General features: G+C 37.6%; 1 protein-coding gene across 1 annotated transcript in view; it reads right to left on the bottom strand.

Annotated features, from left to right (window-relative positions):
- Window positions 1–4,435: 4,435 nt before the first annotated feature.
- CPB1 (carboxypeptidase B1) overlaps window positions 4,436–18,389 on the bottom strand; it is a 70,091-nt gene continuing 56,137 nt past the window's right edge. Inside the window, exons 10-12 of the mRNA XM_012437108.2 lie at window positions 17,860–18,062; window positions 6,791–6,875; window positions 4,436–4,812 (exon numbers count right to left, since the gene is read on the bottom strand). Coding sequence (XP_012292531.2) covers window positions 4,625–4,812; window positions 6,791–6,875; window positions 17,860–18,062 — 476 coding nt within the window. The 3' untranslated portion in view covers window positions 4,436–4,624. The remainder of the gene's footprint in view (window positions 4,813–6,790; window positions 6,876–17,859; window positions 18,063–18,389) is intronic.

Below are 18,389 nucleotides of genomic sequence, written 5' to 3'. Positions count from 1 at the left end.
CCACCTATAGACCATTTAGAACCATCTCTGAGAGATCTTTAGTCTTGAACACAACTTCGTTAATTATGGGAGAATAAGACCTTGACCTAGAATCGTAGGTAACCTAAAAGAGTAAGTGAATTTATCTAACCAGATAACTTATTAGAGTTTCCATTTTGAAAACTACCTCTTCACATTCACAAACATATAGCTGATTATATATAAAACTTCTCAGTCATGCTTGTGTATTATCAAAATAGTGTGGTTGGAGAGACACCCCTGTTATATGCACAACAGCAGTAATTTCATTCTTCTCCATCTGAGGGGTGTGTGATATAACTCCAGACTTTTTTTTTATTTCCGCAAATGGAGTTTCTGGTTCCAGCCTTGCAGGTAAGGAAGAGGAGCATTTTACAAATGCTTTCATGTTCTTGACACTGGACAAGCTCATCAGCACTGAAAACTCCCAAAGCAAATGCTTTCTCCGCTGCTTTTGACTAAAGATACTTTTAACCAAGGAACAGTGAAAAAGAAAGACCTTGACTTTGGGTTTAGACAGACATCACTTCAGTGTGGCTCCCACACACTAGCTACATCACCTTGAGCAGACTGCGTAGTTATTCTGCGCCTTCGTTTCCTCATTCGTAAAATGGGGATGCTAATGTGACTCTAACCAGTGGCTGTGAGGCTTAGTGAGACAGCATATATAAGGGACTTAGTGGTTGGTGCTAACAAACGTGTCCATGTTCTCTAGACAGTTGATAAAATGTTCATATGCCGTTAACAGAGACTTAACAGTTGGCCACGGCTAGGCTGCAGAACTGATAGCAAAATAGATCATGTTGTAGATTAAAGTGGTGGCCGTGACCTTTAGGGATAAAACATCTCTCTGTTTTAGTGTGGACTATTTCAAGGATTTTTTTAATGTTAGAGCTTTGCTTTTTGGAGTTTAATTTTCTGATTCTAAAAATTATAAATGCCCATTGAAAACAATTCTGCAAAATACAGGAAAGTTGAAAGATGAAAAATAGAAAGGCTTTTAATTTTAGAATTCTGTTACATTTTCTTGAAGACTTTTCCTCTGTGACTGGTTTTAAAATTGTGTAGAGAAAGCTTCTATGTCTGTTTTTCAGGTAAGGAAGGAAGAACACTTTCATTTTATTTGGGGGATCTAGGTGAGTGTTTTGAGGACCCCGGTATTTCTCTTATCTCAGGATAAGCCTTTGTTAGTAAATAAAAGTGTGTCTTTGGCTTCTTAATAGATTACAGATTGGAATTTTCTTGTTTCTGGAATAAGATATAAACATGTGATGCATTGAGACTCCCACTGCCTCTCCAGTCTATTTAGCCTCTGAAGAAAAATACAATAGATGGGTTTCAAGAATGTTCTAGAGCTTTTTCTCAGAACAAGTGCTATTTCTTGGCAAGCATATATATAAGTGCAGCCTTATATTACTGCATCAAGATTTATAAAAGTTCTTGACATATGCATGGGTTGGATGAATAATGTCAAACACCATATTATTTTAGGATTGGCTATGTAAGATGGTGATGTTTCATAGATTAAATCAACCTCTTTAAAAAGTAGCTTAGTGGTGAATACTTCATGCAGCCATAATTTTCTGTCTTTCTGGAGCTCTGCACTTCTAGGATGTTTGCAGTAGTGTATGTCTAATTTAACATGTCACCGTATAATTTAGCTATGCTTTTCTCTATATATTTTCAAACGTTATCACTATACAAGAAATGTCCTAGAAAATGGAAGTGATGCCTTAAAAAGGTGAACAGAAAAAAAAGTAAAAACAGAAAAAAGGCAAAAAAGAAAAAGAAAAAAGAAAATTGAAGTGTGATTTAATAATCTTCCAAATAATTTTTTATCTTCAAATTCAATCCAGTAACCTTCTGGAATACATTTATGTATCTCACAAAAGGTATGTTGAAAGAAAAAAATGGTTGCTTTTGGTTAGGAACATTGGATTCTTGACATTGAAGCAAAACTATCCTGTAAATGCTGCAGAGAAATTCTTAATTAGTTGCAGCAAAGGTGGCATTTGTGGACATACATGTGGGTGTATATGATTCAGGCAGTATCCAACCTTGTTGGAGGGCAGTGACTATCTGCTCCCATGAGATGACCTGAGAGGCTCAGCAGAACCCTATTTGGACCCCAAATTAACATATTAACTTTGTCATGATCTGCCTTCTTTTCCTTCTAGAAATTCTTCGACCAATTCATATAGGCCAGCTTGCAAAAGAAGATTAACACATGGCATATGATTCTAGGTATATAGGAATTCCATAATCCAGATGAGAAAATCAGTCTTGCTATTTTCTAGCCACATCACGTGAGAAATAAAGATTCAGGGGCCACTCTTGTGCTGTTGGTTCACTGTTGCTTTGGAAGCCGAGAGCTTGGAGCTGAAGGAAAGACTCCGAGCCTGCTCTGGGATCTCAGGATGGGAGTAGGTAAAAGGAAGGAGGAGAAGAGCTACCCCCACAACCTGGGGCTCTTGGGTGGGCAAGCCTGGGTGGACTCACAGCAGTCTGATCAGCTGGTCAGATACTACTGCAGTGAGGACTAAGGCAGATTTCTTGCTGTTTTTCTTGGTTTTGCCCAGACAAATTCTAGCCAGCTTCCTGTTAACTTTCAGTAGACAGGGTTTATAGAAAAAATTGCTCAGGTGTAGGACATCTCAGATACATGGGATTTCAAATAAGAATATTTGCGTATTTGCTTTCCTATTTTTGTTCTCATTCTTAAAAATTCCTTGAAATTTAAAAAAAGCAGCCCACATATGTTCCTAATTTCAATTTTAAAGCATTCAATTTAGGGAATTAGGAGAGTTCTTTGTGGTTTGCCAAGATTTCCATACTTTGGGCCACAGCATCCCTTAGACAAGGGGTTGGTGTTACTTGCCAGAGATAGCACAAGGGAGCGAGTATCGTGTGGAACAGGAGTTTAATGACATACCTCCAGGAAGGTTATCTCACTATGGCTATGTTAGCCTTCCAATACACAACGTGGATATAACTTAAAGAGTAGAAGAAAGATAATGTAGCTAAATTACATCTGCTTTTTAATTACCACCAATATTGCTGACCAATTAATGGGAATTTCTTTCTTTCTTTCTTTCTTTTTGTACCTGTGGGTCTCTGTCTCTATTTAAATGATGTATTACTAAATGAGCTTGAAGATGACTGTGTGACACATTGTAGCAGCTGCACTGCTACCATCTAGTGGACAATTAATGCAATTAATCATTCTTTGGCTTGACAACTTTAGAACAAACCATTACTACTTCAAAGGATTCTCTTTATGAATAGAATACTGTTATAGATATTTTAACATTTTATGCCCAATGTGGAGTCTCATTTATCTTGAAGCCATATAGAAAGTAATGAGTTAATAGTCTATGATTTTTAAGTAAGAGATGACCCTAAATCATAACTTTAATACGTCTTGTTCCATTTTAAAATTTGAACTTGGCACAATACTTCCCAACATTAGCATGTTCAATTCCAATTCCTGAAAACAACAAGTCATGTGTGATGCACAAGTCCTGGTGTGATTTTTGCCACGTTCATTGGCCCAACTGGTCCAGTCAGGGTCCCTGGCATCCTCTTGTCTCACTTGTGATCTGCTTTCCACACACTAGCCTAGCTGGTGTTTGAAAAACACTGTGATCATATCGTTGACGACTTAATATCATCAGTGGATTTTCATTGTTCTTAGACCAATGTCCCCAATCCTTAATGTGACCTCTAAGCTCTGCCTGACATGATTCCCACGGCCCTCCCTCGCCTGCACACATGCTCCTCTTTCCTCAGCTCTCTAAATTCCATCCTCACTGGCTTCCTTCTTACACTTTAGGAATAGTCATGGGCCTCGAGGGGGCGCTCCTTTGGTCCAGCTAACTGTAACTTATTTCTCAGGCTATGGCACTTTCTGAGGGAGGCTTCTCCCCTACATCAAACAAGTAGACTTTTTGTGTAGTTCATCCAGCACTTACTTGATTAATGTAAATTAGATCGCTAATTAGTAAATTATTAATTAATGAGTTAATTATTTAATGTCCGTCTTTCCGAAGGGCCTACACACACATTGAGGGCAGAAATGTTATCTTTCTTTTTCATTGTTCTGTCTTCAATTGCTTAGCAAAGTGCATGGCGTGTAGTAGACAACTGATAAAATAACTTCAGTGAGCTAAGACGAAAACTAGACCAAGAAAAATGGAGTCTTCATGTATGCCAGGTTTTATAGTCCTCAGTTTCTCTTTATATTTCTTCTTAACTCACAAGCCTCCCTCTGTACCCAGTACATCTGCACCCTGATGGTCTCGGCCAGCACCCCGGGTTGTTAACTCCTATACGGCTGACCAGATCCTCAGTGTGCATGGCTTGCTTAGTCATTCATTCACATCAGTTTTCCCCCAAAGAAGTAGACCATATGTCAGGTTTTTCCAATGGTAATGATTTACTTTTATTATGATCAATATGAAAAGATCCACCTAGTTTAATAGACGCAGAAGTTTGTTTAAAAGAAAGATCGAGATCTGTAAAACATCCAGGCAAACCAAAATAGGAATTTAAGAAAGAAAAGAAATGAAAAGTGAGCATTTTGAAACAAGGCCATGAGCTTTCTCAACTAGTACATGTGTTCCAGGACATAGCTGGCAACGTGCTTGACTGCCAGCATGGTCTCCTCGCAGGTCGCCTGGATCTGGGATTCTGGAAGGAGAAAGCCGTATCTGCCTTTATCCCTGAGTTCAAAGGTGAAGGAATATCTGATTCCTTGGTCATAAGCCCAGTCATCAGAGCCCCCAGCAGCAGGATCTGAAAATGTGCAGACAGCAGTGAAAAAAAACTTTAAATCTAGAAAGGAGCTTTAAAAAATTGCCAGTTTCTTTTTATCATTACAAATGTTTCACTGTGCAAAATATTTTGAGTAAGCCAATTTTCTAGTACATTGGATCATAAATGTTATGGGGCTGTTTTAAAAAAATTACTCTGATCTTATCATTAAACCTATCACAACTTCAGTTTGTAGAAATGATGTGTTTAATACCTCAGAAAGTATGTAATCTGTAATGCAAAATTCTCAGTGTGCTTGTATGCTATGGTAAACTACACTCTATAGTGTGAAAGAATGTATATCTCTCAGGAAAAGAAGGAAAGCGACATGATGATTGGCAAGAGGAGAAGACTCTAAACCTGGCTGGAACTGTGCCAAACGATAAGATTGAAGAAGCTTGAGGGCAGGGCTATGCCTTCATTTTCAGATCTTTAGTGTTTATCTAGCATAGGGCCTGGCATAGATAAAGTATTTGTTATTAATTTATTCAGTAACATCCATGTTGTCACTAACGCATAGAATATGTATTGATTCATTCATTTGTCCATTTATTCACTCATCTATTTTTTCAATCAACAATTGTATAGCCCCCACTGAACAGTAGGCTACGGGCTCAACTCTGAAGATGCCAGAACAAAGGAGAGATGTTGGCTCTGCCCTCCAAGGTCTTACAGTGTAATGAAAAAAGAAACCTAGTTGAACTGAAAAAAAACATGCACCAAGTTCACAGTGTGTAAATAGGTGGGCAGTCTCTGCTAGAAACCCCTTAAGAAAACATATGCCTCATATGATTCAGAGCAGTTTTTAAAAAAATAATAAAAATAAACAGAATTGTATTCTGCATAAAGCCTTTAAAAAAATCCTGACAACTCAGGACTGGAGCCTCCCCAGCTGCACTGGAGGCCACTTGGTGATGAGATCCGGTCCTTTTTCATGTGTGTGTTTCAATTTCTTTCCAAACTCAGGCAGAAAGAAATCATTTGAAGGCAAAGGAAGATAAAAGTAGAAATTGAAAATGAGGCCTGTAGAATGTGCCTTCCAGAGAAATCTAAGCCGCAGCATCCATAGCTCTGGGGTCTAGTCCCTACCACTATAGCCACTTGCTATCTCTAGCCACTTGCTTGCACACACTGAGTGACTGATTAGAGGGACTAATGTCTCTTGGAGTTGACTTGTGCCTCAAGTAGCCCTGGTACCTGCCGCCTATTTAGACAATAAAACACTCTGTCTTATGTTTTCCTCCAGCAATGGTCCTTTTAGATAAAACTTTCATGTCATCACCTTGGGAAGTTAATCCTGATACTGTGGGGTTGATTGGTCTTTGGGTGTGTTCCTTCCTTGTGCATCCTAATGTCACAGCACTTAGCACCTGTATCACAAAAGTCTGCTTATTTTTCCTGCTTTCCTACTGCCAGTTCTTTAAAAAGACTGCCCTGATCTCCCTCCTTCCTTTTCTCCTTTCATCTTTTCTTTTCTCTACTTTTACTTTCTTGTTTTCTTCTTGCCTAGAGAGGCCCTGGCACATAGTAAGTGCTCAGTAGATGCTGACAGAGAGCAAATGTCTCTGTGGGTTGAGAAGGATATTTTTCTCCCCTCTCTTTTTATTTTGAGACAGGATCCCACTCTGTCTCTCAGGCTGGAGTGCAATGGTACAATTACAGCTCACTATAACCTTGAACTCCTGGGCTCAAGTGACTCTCCCGCCTCAGCCTCCTGAGTAGCTGGGATACAGGTGTGCATGACCAGCTAATTTTTAAATTTGTTTTAGAGACAAGATTACTATGTTGCCTAGGCTTTACCTCCTTTTTTTTGAACAGAAAACTGATTACATATTTTAGAAAAATTTGCTGTGAGGCAAAAACCACATGCTTTAAACCGTGAGAAAAGAAAGGCCCCAGGAATCATTTGTTGGCTGTTTAGGCACACAGTTCTTTGCACAGTTCTGAAGCCAAGACTCACAGATTGTTGTAGCTCCTGGGCCATATGTGTACTTGGTGCCGTGCAGTGTGGCAAGTTCTTTCACAGCAGCTTTAGCCAGGGTATTCTGCAAAAGAATCAGCAATAAGTAAGTAAATAAAAGCACACTGTCAAACAAACACCCTGTACATTATTTTTAAGTCATTCAAACCATCTAAGTAACTGTTTGGATAGTATTATATGCCTATTTACCACTCATTTTCACCTTTCTGCCTAACCTAGTTATACGATCCCAGTAATTCTTGTGGGATCTTCCCTAACACCCTAACACCCTCCCCAAGCATTCACTCTCAGCCTCTATTTATCTTGTCTCTGGAGCTTGTAAGAGAAAAGCAGGGGACAAGGAAGACTTTATGGCTGGGCAAAGAAGTTGTCTACCTCTTTGCAGGGAAATAAACCAAAACACACCGTGCAAAAACCCAAAGAAAACAAAACAAGAAAACACTTGGCAATGTGGCAGGTTATAAAGCCAGATTAAGTTACGATAGGGTTGTGTGAGTTAGGGCAGGAGCATTAGAAACTGCACGTGGGATTGGTTAGTCAATGCAATATTCAGTGCCAGCATGGAAGTGCTTAGGAATTGGCAGTTCCAAGGATGAGTGGTAGCTCCAGCTTGGAAAATTTTTAGACTAAGGAGTTAGGGAATATTCATTCTATTTCAAAATGCAGAACATTTGAATTTCAGAATTTAAAAAAGTTGTTAAGTATTCACTTACGTGTATTCTTTTCTCTTAGAAGCAGCATCAACTTCTCATAAGAACCATTGCCCTCCAGTTCTCAGCACCCCACTCCTAGGGAAGGCTCTCTGCACTCAGAAACTCTGTGGTAAAACTCCACTGACATACTGCCTATTTAAATAAAACACTTGAGAAACAAGGCCTGGCTCAGTTGTTTGGGGAATACAGATTTGAAAAAACAAGTTGTTTACTGCAGGAGAATTAGCCATAATTCATTTTGGTTATGAAACTGGCTATATTTCATACTTGGCATGGTAATTACTTCTTCTACATATGCCTGGAAAACTGCGAGGTTGATGATAAAATCAGAATAATATGATTTTAACAACGTAGCAATTTTCCTTCCCGTATTCTAATGTTGAAACTGGTTTTAGTAGAGTCTTATGTCAAACTGATGAGGGCATGGCTGTAAGACTTTAAGGATTCCAGTTCCTAAAGCATTAATGCTTCATCAGCCAGGTGGCAAATTAGAAAACTTAAAAAGATTTATGAAATGTAAGTCATTATTTTCTGTCTGGTCCACTGAAATGATGCAATCAGTTTCCGGTAACTAACATTATTCTCAGAGCTTTGGGTCAGTACTTGCAAATTTTAGGGTTCCATTTTCCTATTTCCAAACTGAAAAACTAAGACATGCTTTCTCTAACTGCATGGAATCTTTACTGTTGTGGCCTAAACACATTGCTCCTCTTGTTTAATCTTGTTGAAACAAAGACACTAGATTTAGATCTTTTCTTAATCCTTTGGTACAGGTTCCATTGCCAATTGAAATCAGAACAAGCCATGAACATTACATAATACTCATAATAGATTTAAAGCCATCTTCTAGAGATGTGAAACATGGTGAGGGAATAGTTCTTTTTGTAGGTAAACATGATATTTTCTACCATTCTACAATTTCTTTAACTTGCCATTTATCAAAGGAAATCTCTAGTTAGTTATTTTTCTGGAAGGCAGAACCTTTGATCTTAAAGAATTCTTATTCCTTCCCTGGTTGCCTTCTTCAGGCTTTACTTCAATGTTTCCTTAACCCTTGAATTATTATTTTTAGTTAGAAGAAATATGATTCTTCGAGATTAGTTTTAAACATGAAAAGTTATGAAGACTTGAGAAGATTTAATAGTCATTGTCATTATCTATTGGACTTAAGTGTTGATTGATTGTCTTTCAAGTCTCTCAACATATTTACGTGCAATGTAATAATACAGTTTTCAGATAAAACCAAAGGGGGCTACTTGTGATCTGTTATCTCTTTCGACTTAATATCTTATCAATTTAGTCATGATTTCCATTAAAGCCACAAGAAATGTTTAGCTGGCCTTTTCTCAAACCATACTCTGGGCATGTAAAGTCACACCTGAGTTCTCTCTATGCCTTCATTGACATCTTTTGGAAACACTTGCTCTATTTTTGATGCTGAAGCAATATCTGAGGTTGATGTGAGCTTGAAAAGGTTGCTGCTTTATTCCTGTCACTGGTGCACATTGGAAGGACATTTAGTTCATGCCTAAGTTCTCAGCTCTTGTCCTCAGTTGCTCTCACATCTTGATATCCACCTCATTTCTCATTTTCTGAAGGTCACCTCATCACCACATCTTCAATGGCTCTATCCCCTATTGAAGTCAAACCTCTTTTGGCTAAAACAGTTGTTGCAAACCAGCTCCGGCCTTGTCTCTCAGGCCACATCATTTATTGTGCATTCCCGTGTTCCTTCTGAGGTAGATTTTCCTGAATTACTTCCCTATACACCATTTCCTGCTTCTCCTGACCTCCATGACTGTGGGTACCCTATTCTCTTTACTGGAATCTTCTTTCTCTCTTTGCAAATATGAAGAATTGCTATTGTTTTTCCAGATTCAGTTTTAGCATTATCTTCTTTGTGAAGCTTTCCCTACTCTCATAGGAAGCATTGAACACCTCTCCTTTTTGGGGGCTCACACTTTTATCAGGATTTACTGTGTGCTATAATCAGTTGTTTTTGCATCTATTTCCTCTCCAGGTGAGCTCCTTGAAGGAAGGAATTGTTGGCTATTCATTTGTGCTCAGCAGATTGCACAGCACCTAAAACATGGTTAGTTGACTGAGTCTAACACTCGGGCTTAGGGGCATTATGAATGGTCAAGATTTGGGTGGAGGTGCAGAGCTCCAAGCTTTGCAGAGGCTGAACCCACCTGAGTGGTGATTGGGGATGCTTCTGGAGAGGAGGGTGCTACCATTTATTGATGGTTGATAGGTTGCCACATTTAGACATTGACATCTGTGCATTTTACTTACTTCTATTAATTTTTTTAAAAAGGAAGTCTATGGATCCTTTCTCTCATCCCCTCCAAGGCCAAAAGACAAAAAAAGTCAGAAGAGACATTAATCAAGTAAAATATCATATTTTAAATTCCAATTATGTTAACAAAAATCCCTGGAATCAGTGTGGGTCTTTTCTTTAGAAGAGTTCAAATAATTTCACAAATGTTACTCATTTATCTTCTCAACATTATCTGTCCACATTTCACTGACACAGAATTTTCTAGCAGAATGGAATGCCATCTGGGGCAGCAAGCTCAGTGGGAATGTTCCAATCAACCTGGATGACTGACCCCTGCCAAGAATGGTAGAGAGAAAGGTAATTCTTGCATTTGCTACAGTGTTAGAGTGGTAACTCTTTTCCCTTGCATGTTTCCGTAAAAAGAGATGAGAGCAGATGATGGAAGACCCAAGAAGCAACAACACAGCAGAGAGCTCGGTCCATATCTTGAAACTCCAATTAGTGACAATTGCTATACCACTTGCCATTTGAGAGACGTCTTACATTGTTTCTCAGTAGATTCAAAATCAGAACTAATATTTACATAAAAACTTGGGCTTTACAAAGAGCTCTAGATAAGAGCTAGATATTTTTATCCCCATTTCACAGATAAAAGAACTAAAACTCACAGAGGATGAAAGAACTTGCTCAAGGGCACACAGCCCCATAAGTGGCTGACTTGAGCTAGGTTCTTCTTTCTTTAAATCCTCTGCTCTTTTTCACTTCTCCTTGTGGCCTTGCAATACTTCAAAAGAAGTGTTGCTGGAGCTGGTTTTACCAATTGTAAAGAACAGAAGGAAGCTAAATATAAACCAGCCTCAGAGAACACTTTGCTTTCAGTTAAGGCCAAACATGGTCAGCCTTTATTAATCCTTAGCTATGAGTTTCCTACCACATCTTATGCATGTTCTCTTTTGTCATCTGTTTCCTCGAAAAGAGGCCTTGGTCCTAGAGCAAAAGACAAAGTGAGTCTAAAATGTCACATCTAGCTCACAGCCCAAGAGACAAAGTAAAAGCTAGTGTAATGCTTCTCCAGGTGTCGAGTTTCAAGGACCTGGTGAGATGAATAAGGAGAGGATATTCTTTTCCACTGACCTGCGTTTCCAGGTAATATATGATAAAGGAGCTCCCTTTTCATGACTGTGCACATGGTCCTCGTTCCAATCTCTTGTACACGGCCAGCATCATGACTGGGAGCTGCCTTTTCTAATCTTCCAGTGGCCCATCATTACAGTATAAGAAAACAAAAGCTCCAAACCAACCATAAGGTATAAAACTATTGAAAAGAAATTTTCTGTAGAGCTTTGTTTCTAACTGGAAGTTCTGAGTTTAGCCATCCCTATGGGTGAATATTTGTGATAAGGGAAGCATCAAAACAATCCTTAACTGCAGTTTCCTTCCTTCGTCCTGTGATAATGGGTAACGTACACCACGGGACCAATAAGAAATTTAACTTTTATAACTTTGGTGCAAAAGAAGAAGGCCTTATGGTCCATAAGCAGACATCAAGGAGAAAGCATTTGAGACCTGAAAAAACAAATATGTTCTGAGAAAAAGGAGGCCATGAGATTAGAGAAGGGCAAAGAGTTAGGAAAAAGTTTGGCTTAGGAGAGCCAGGCCTGCCGATTTCCACAAAGCCTGCGGGGAGTGTGGGAATGCTTTCACTGATGAAAACCAGACTTTTTATTTGACTGATCTGCATACATATTTTTAAGCTCTTTGAAATTCAAGGGAAATGTGAAGTGTGAGTCAGCTGAAATTGCAAAGCCCAGACAGTTTATTTATTTATTTATTATTTATTTTTCTGGTGGAAGTGGATTTTCTCCCAAATAAATAAATAAATACTGTGTACTGGGGGATCTGCAGGTTCTCTTGCACTTGAGATTGGCAGAATATCTCAAGTATAAGATCCCGTGAAAGAACAAATATAAGATCCTGTGAAAGGCAAGAGCCTTTGTTCAGGAATGTGACTCTGTTGTTATCTTTATTTAAAGCAAGTTTCTCAACCTTGGCACTCTTGACATTTTGGGCTGGATAATTCTTTGTTGAGGATGGGAAGGCTGTTTTGTTCATTGTAGGGTGTTTATCCGCATCCCCTGGCCTCTACCCACTAGATACCAGTAGAGCTTGACAGTTATGACAACCAGAGATGTCTCCCAAATATTGCCAAATGTTATCTGGAGGTGGAGGGGGCAAAATTAGTTGAAATGGAAGTCATATAAAAGATTTAATTATGGTAAACTAGAATTTATTTTAGGAAAAAGATTAAAAAGAAGGAAACTGATTTTCAAGGTGCTATGAGAATGCCTTTTTCTCTGCTGATGACATTACAGGTATCTTTTAAACATCTCTGCTAGGTGACTCTTGCTAAAACATCACTTTATTCCCAGAATTTTCAGGCTTAGCAAAAAATACAAGACTGACCACTTAAATTTAAATTTCAGATAAACAATACTTTTTCAGTATAAGTCTGTCTCATGAAATATTTGGAAATGCTTATAGTAAAAACTGTTTGTTTGAATTCCAAATTCTACTGGAAGTCTTGTATTGGATCTGCAATCCTATTTTCCAGGTCCCTGGCTCCAGGGCCCACTGCGACACAGGATTCATCCTGGCATTCAAGTGCTGACACAACCTGGTCACCTCATTCATCGGCCCTTGCCCCGACTCTTCCCGAAGGAGAACACTCAATACAGGATGACCCCTTCTACTTCCTTCCTCAACTTCATCTTTCAGTTTCACCATAGCCCATTTGTTGGCTCTTTTCTCTGCCTAAAACACCCAATTCCTTTCTCTGCCACTCAAATCCTGCCCAGATTTCAAAGCTCAGAACAAATTGCAGCCCCTCTCTATAATCTTCACTGAACAGCTGCAGCAAACATAGCCATTTCCCTCTCCTGAATTTTTACTACTGCACATAATTGGAAACTCCTAATTCTGTTCTCCTTTTGTGTGGTTTCTGGCACCCAAGTCTCATCATTTCAGTAGGATTATAGGTTCTCAGTGGCAGGAAACATACTTTATAATGAGCACTTGATAGACAGGGTCTTGCTCTGTCATTCAGGTTGGAGTGCAGTAGCATGATCTTGCCTCACTGCAACCTCTGCCTCCTGGGTTCAAATGATTCTCATGCCTCAGCCTCTCGAGGAGCTGAAACTACAGGAGTGTGCCACCATATCCAGCTAAATTTTTGTGTTTTTAGTAGGGAAGAGGACTTGCTATGTTGGCCAGGGTGGTCTTGAACTCCTGAACTCAAGTGATCCTCCTGCCTTGGCCTCCCAAAGTGCTGCAATTACAGGCATGAGCCACCGGGCCTGGCCATGAAATTTCTGATAATTGATAAGCCATGTACTGACCAGGTCCAGTGGGAGAATTTCACCAGGCCAAGAAGCCACTTAAAGCACATAATGGTGAATAAGCAACTAGTTTCTTAATCAAAGAAATTCTGTGTTTGTCATTTAAAATTTTTGTCTTTTAAGTGAGAGTATAAATTCAGAGAAAATTCCTGCAGCAGATGTTTTGTGCCTAAAGGCCTGTTCACCTGAGCTGCTGATAGCCTGCCTGAAAGCAGAATTGTGGCTTACTACTTTTGCTATTAGGCAGGGACATATTGCAGCTGTGATGGGTGATATGCGTGGGTGTGTGTATGGTCCTGCAATTGTCCGCCTTCTAATCACAATATTTCTTCCCTATGATTTTTATGTTTGTCTTTAATAATAGTCTTACATTACACTCACATGCTTGAGAAGTGCCATGGACTTCTATCTTAGTGATGCCTTAATTAAAACTTCAGTTAAGAGGCGGTGACTGAGGCACCAGTGGACTGGAAGATGTTAGAATTTAGAATTAGCTTTCTATCTTTTGATCACATTTAACAATTTTTCAGAAACTCTGTCATATTTCTTCTTCTGGTTACTGTTATCTTTCTCTTGGTTAATGAATATATATCTCTCCAAAGAATGTGCCAGAATCATAAAGACTAGGCCATGAGAAGTTAGTCATCTCAGCTAACCAGAGTACTTCTTTCGTAATGTCCAGAGGCAGAGGTAATTATGATGTACTGTCTGGGATTAAAGACTTTCTGATGAATGTTCTTCTGCAAAAGAGTTATATGGGGTACCACCATAGAAGTGGCCACGTCAGTATGTGTCTGTGTGTCTTTGGAAATTGAGGCAGCCTAGAAGATTCTTCAGGAGCCAGTAGCTTTAGACCTAGGGCTACCCTGACTACTAGCATTGGCTTTGCCAAGCCTTCCATGTCTTAGCTGGAAAATGAGAAACAGAACCAGAGAATTTCTAAGACTTTTCTAGCCATAACATTGTTTGCTTCGAATGCAAAGAAATGGTGCAAGACTCATGCCCTGGACTGGCACCTTTGGTTAGGGCACTCTGCTTTCCATTTTGTTAATCTGTGGAGAGGGACAAGATACTTTTTGGCTGGATATTCCTCTGGCTTCCCATTTTTCACCATTAATGGTGCCATGTAGGCATCTTTGCAGGGGAAGGTGTACCAAAGACTGGGAGCTTCTTCCTACCCAATAAGTGCAGCCATATGGCTAGGTTTGAGAGGCTTTTCTCCCAGTCTTAATTTCTCTGATAATAATGAGTTCACAGAATTCAGTATTTCATTGTCCTTTAGAATTTTGGAAATCTAAATTCATTTTGTTTTCTTCTAAGTCTTAAACTTACTTTGAAGGTAGTGGCAACTTTGTATTAAAGAGGTCTACACTGAGAGACTGGACAATTTATGAGGCCATTAGAAGTTCATAGTGCACTTTGTATCCTTGCTTTTAACAATAGAATATGGGTAAAAGCAGTTTGCAAACAACAGGAAGGCATTATATGTGTAAGATATTCTTGTTATTCCATTACCTTTTACTGCTCTGCTAAAGATATCTTTTATTAGTTTTCTCTACAATCCATATAGTACTTTTCCTGCTCCTTGGTCTTCATTGGTCTTTTGCATTCTTATGTCTGCCTGTCTTTTTCTGAAGGTTGTCTCATGATATGAGCAATTATTAGGCAAGCTACACATAAAATCATTCAGAAATGAAGCCACATAAATTTTTACAATGATTCAGAAATCAAAGGACTGCTGCTTATAGAATGCCCTAAATTTGGGCTGAAAATGCTAACATAAGCACAAAACAATTTCCTTTAGTCTAGTCTTATTCTCCTTGAAATATATTTTCTACTATAAATATAATCATAATTTTTATAGGTATAAAGAGAAATAGAAATCTTATGTATATGAATGACTTGGCAGAACGCTGTATAAGTCCTCATTGTGTCCTTTAAATTTTAATGTGGTATGATGCAAGAATTCATCTTCTTAATGTTTTACTAACTTTTGTTTTCTGCAGCAGAGTCACATTTCTCTATGTAAGAACTAATAGGGAAGCACTAGATTTGGGTGGAAAATTAACTTTTCTAAACCAAGACTTATTTTTTTTCCTTTGAAATCCTCATTACAAATAAAAACTGTAAAAATGTTAATATTGATATTTTTGAGAGACTCATATTGTCTTTTATCTATACATATAGTTGTAATTACACCATAGTTAGTTAATGAGCTTGTTTTAGCAAAATATGCTTTGGAAATAAGTAAATTGGAATTCTACAAATCAAGAAAATGTTGGAAAGATCTCTAACTACTCAAAAGATTAAAGTTGCTTTGGTGTGCTAAACTAAATTCAGACAGCAAATGAATCACATAATCAAATAACAGTCACCTTAAGTGGCATGCCACTTACTGGTAGCATTTAAATATTTCTTTTAAGATACTAGAGAAAATCTTAATCATAGAGAAAATTATTGGAAATTAAAATAACTTTTAAATCAATGAGTGTGATATATCAAATTAAGTTTTTGCATTTTAGTTACCTGTCTTGTACTCTGGTAAAGATAAAAATAGCATGTACTTTTATTTGAACTTTTTAGTTTTATATGTGTAAAAACAAACATCCAAGATAAGATTATTTTGTGGCTTGTGCTTTTTCTTCTTTTGAGAATAGATTATGAATGTTTTACTTAGGTAGAATTCTGTTTATTATACTTTTTTTGGCAATTAGAATTTAACAATAATTTTGGAGGACAGGATTTTGAATAGTATCTCTTTTACTGTTACCTCTCCTTGATTTTAAACAAAGAAGTGACTCTTAGGGAAGAGTATCAGTGACTCATGTTCTGTTGGAACATTTTTACACCATTTGGGACACATGTGAATTGGCCCATTAAACCTGCTAACTCGGAGACTTGTTTCTTTTACTGGAGAAAACTCCCTTAGGAAGTAGCAAAAATTATTCATAATATTCTAAAGGCAGAACTTACTTGGTTTTTTTTTTTTTTGAAAGGATGATTTGGAGACTTTTAGGGTAGCCCAGATTTTGGTTATTATTGTATACAACCAGTGGCAACAAAGCTGCCTCATCACTAAAAGGGCTTAAACTTATTCCTCGAATAAGAAAATGTACTGAATAAGAAAATTTTGGCAGCTCAGCTTCCAGGAACACTTTAAGCTTTATTCTGTTAGTGTTGGTCTTTTAGTATTTATGTCTAAAACTAGTTGATATTGAAGCAAACTGGATATATTTGTTATTGCTACCCTTAATGTGATTTATAATTTTAATTTTTATATTTTAATTATTAACTCATTAGTATGTGGTTATGACTTTGACTTTTTCTCTTCTGATATGGCCCAACTGAAACATATTTATATAAGTTATGCAAACTGCATACCCCCACCTCCTCTTTTCTGGTGGCCAGAATTTTTGAACAGAAATGAGCCAACCACATCCATCTCTGGGACAGCAGGACCGTGAGCACTCACTGGGAGCACATACAGACCGAGCTTAAGTAAAAAACTGAAATGTTTAGTGGTGCTAATTTTTTTTTTTGGCCACAGATGGGGAAAATGAAAAGCTTTTTGAAAAACTATTTTTTTTAAAAAGAAAAGGACGCATACAACTATTAGCTATCAATTTTCTAGAAGACTGGGTTTTTTTTTTTTTTTATTTGTTCTTCTCAAAATATTTACAGCATTACATATTTTGTTTGGTCTCTGAAAGACCGAATCTGAAAGTATAAAATAACAATTTTCAATTTTAAAGTTACTGAGTCTTCAAATTTATGCATTTAGGTAAGCCAAATATCCATGTCATTGTCTGAGTGAAATACATTTTTTTGGGGGGCACAACTCAATCACTTTAAATCTTATATTTGTTCTTTTGTTTAATGGTGCCAACTTCTGGCAGCCAGATGTTTCATAAATTAAATATTCTTTGAAGGATTCAGACATGCTTATTTAAAAAAATTATTCATTGATGTGTGATATTTCTCAATGAGAATAGTTATAAAACTCATTATTTAACTGCTCAAGTGACTATCTCTTGATTTTTCAATAAGAATCCTAGTTTTTTTTTTGATGTCAGGGATTCTTATATTTCTTTGCTTTATTCCCTGTATGTAGTAAAGACTCATTCACATTATTTGTTCATTGATTGATTTACTTATGAGCCTCACCAATCAAAAAGTGAAATAAACAATTTTAGTGTCTCATGACTAAACCTGATATCACCCAAATGTGACAAATTCCTAATGACATCTGCAATGCTCTGCTGCACTCTGGATCTGTGTCAAATCCAGCTCAGGGCAGCTTGACAAAACTGACTAGAAAAAAAAAATGTATGTGATCAAGCAACTTTGTTGATTATCTCAAATGCACCTGAAATCATCATGTAAGTCAGTATTGTGGTGAAGCCAGAGGAAATGGAACTATTGTCATTTTGAAGATTAGTCAATAAATCACATGTGGGAAGCAATTTCCTGCATCAAAATGGTATTTCTTTTAGCCAACTCCAGATTCCTTATAAATCTGTAATACATTTTTCACTTCTACTACCAAAAAATCAATAAAGGGACTTCCAGAAAGTGTTCTTATAATGATTTTTTTTTTCAGGATTAGAATTAAAAAAACCCTCAACAGTAAAATTCCATACCTATTACTATGATACTTACCAACTCAGCACTATTGGTACCGACTTTGTAATCATATGAGTAAGGGTAGAGCATCATTTGGGAGTATGAGTGGATTGTCAGATATGCCTTGATGGAAGAGAGGTTGTTGCGGATGAAATCAGCCAGGGCCTTGGTCTCCTTTTCAGACTCTGCAGCAGTTCCACAGTAAGTTTCATCACAGGGGTTTTGAGAGGCTCCGATTTCTGTAAAAACATACGATGTTAATGGCAAGGATTACCTACTGAAGTTCTTGTGGCGGTTTTAAACTTTCAAATTAGGGAGTTGTTTTCATAGGAGTCCTTATCAAGGGGTCCTTAAAGTTGTCCCAATTATGTATATATTATATAGTATAATATCCACTTAATCACAAGATTAGGATGGTATGTTTTTAAACTAATGTGGTAAAAAGTTGCACGTAGAATCACCAATGTGTCTCTGTGTAGTATTACACAATGAGATCAATATAGTCTAAGAAAACTAACAAGTAGGGGACAAACTAATATCTATGAAAAAATTATTACTATGATCAT

Source organism: Aotus nancymaae, unplaced genomic scaffold (assembly GCF_030222135.1).
Source record: "Aotus nancymaae isolate 86718 unplaced genomic scaffold, 86718_ANA_hifiasm-v0.15.2.pri h1tg000019l, whole genome shotgun sequence".
Taxonomy (NCBI): domain Eukaryota; kingdom Metazoa; phylum Chordata; class Mammalia; order Primates; family Aotidae; genus Aotus; species Aotus nancymaae.
This window is presented reverse-complemented; position numbering and strand designations above follow the sequence as displayed.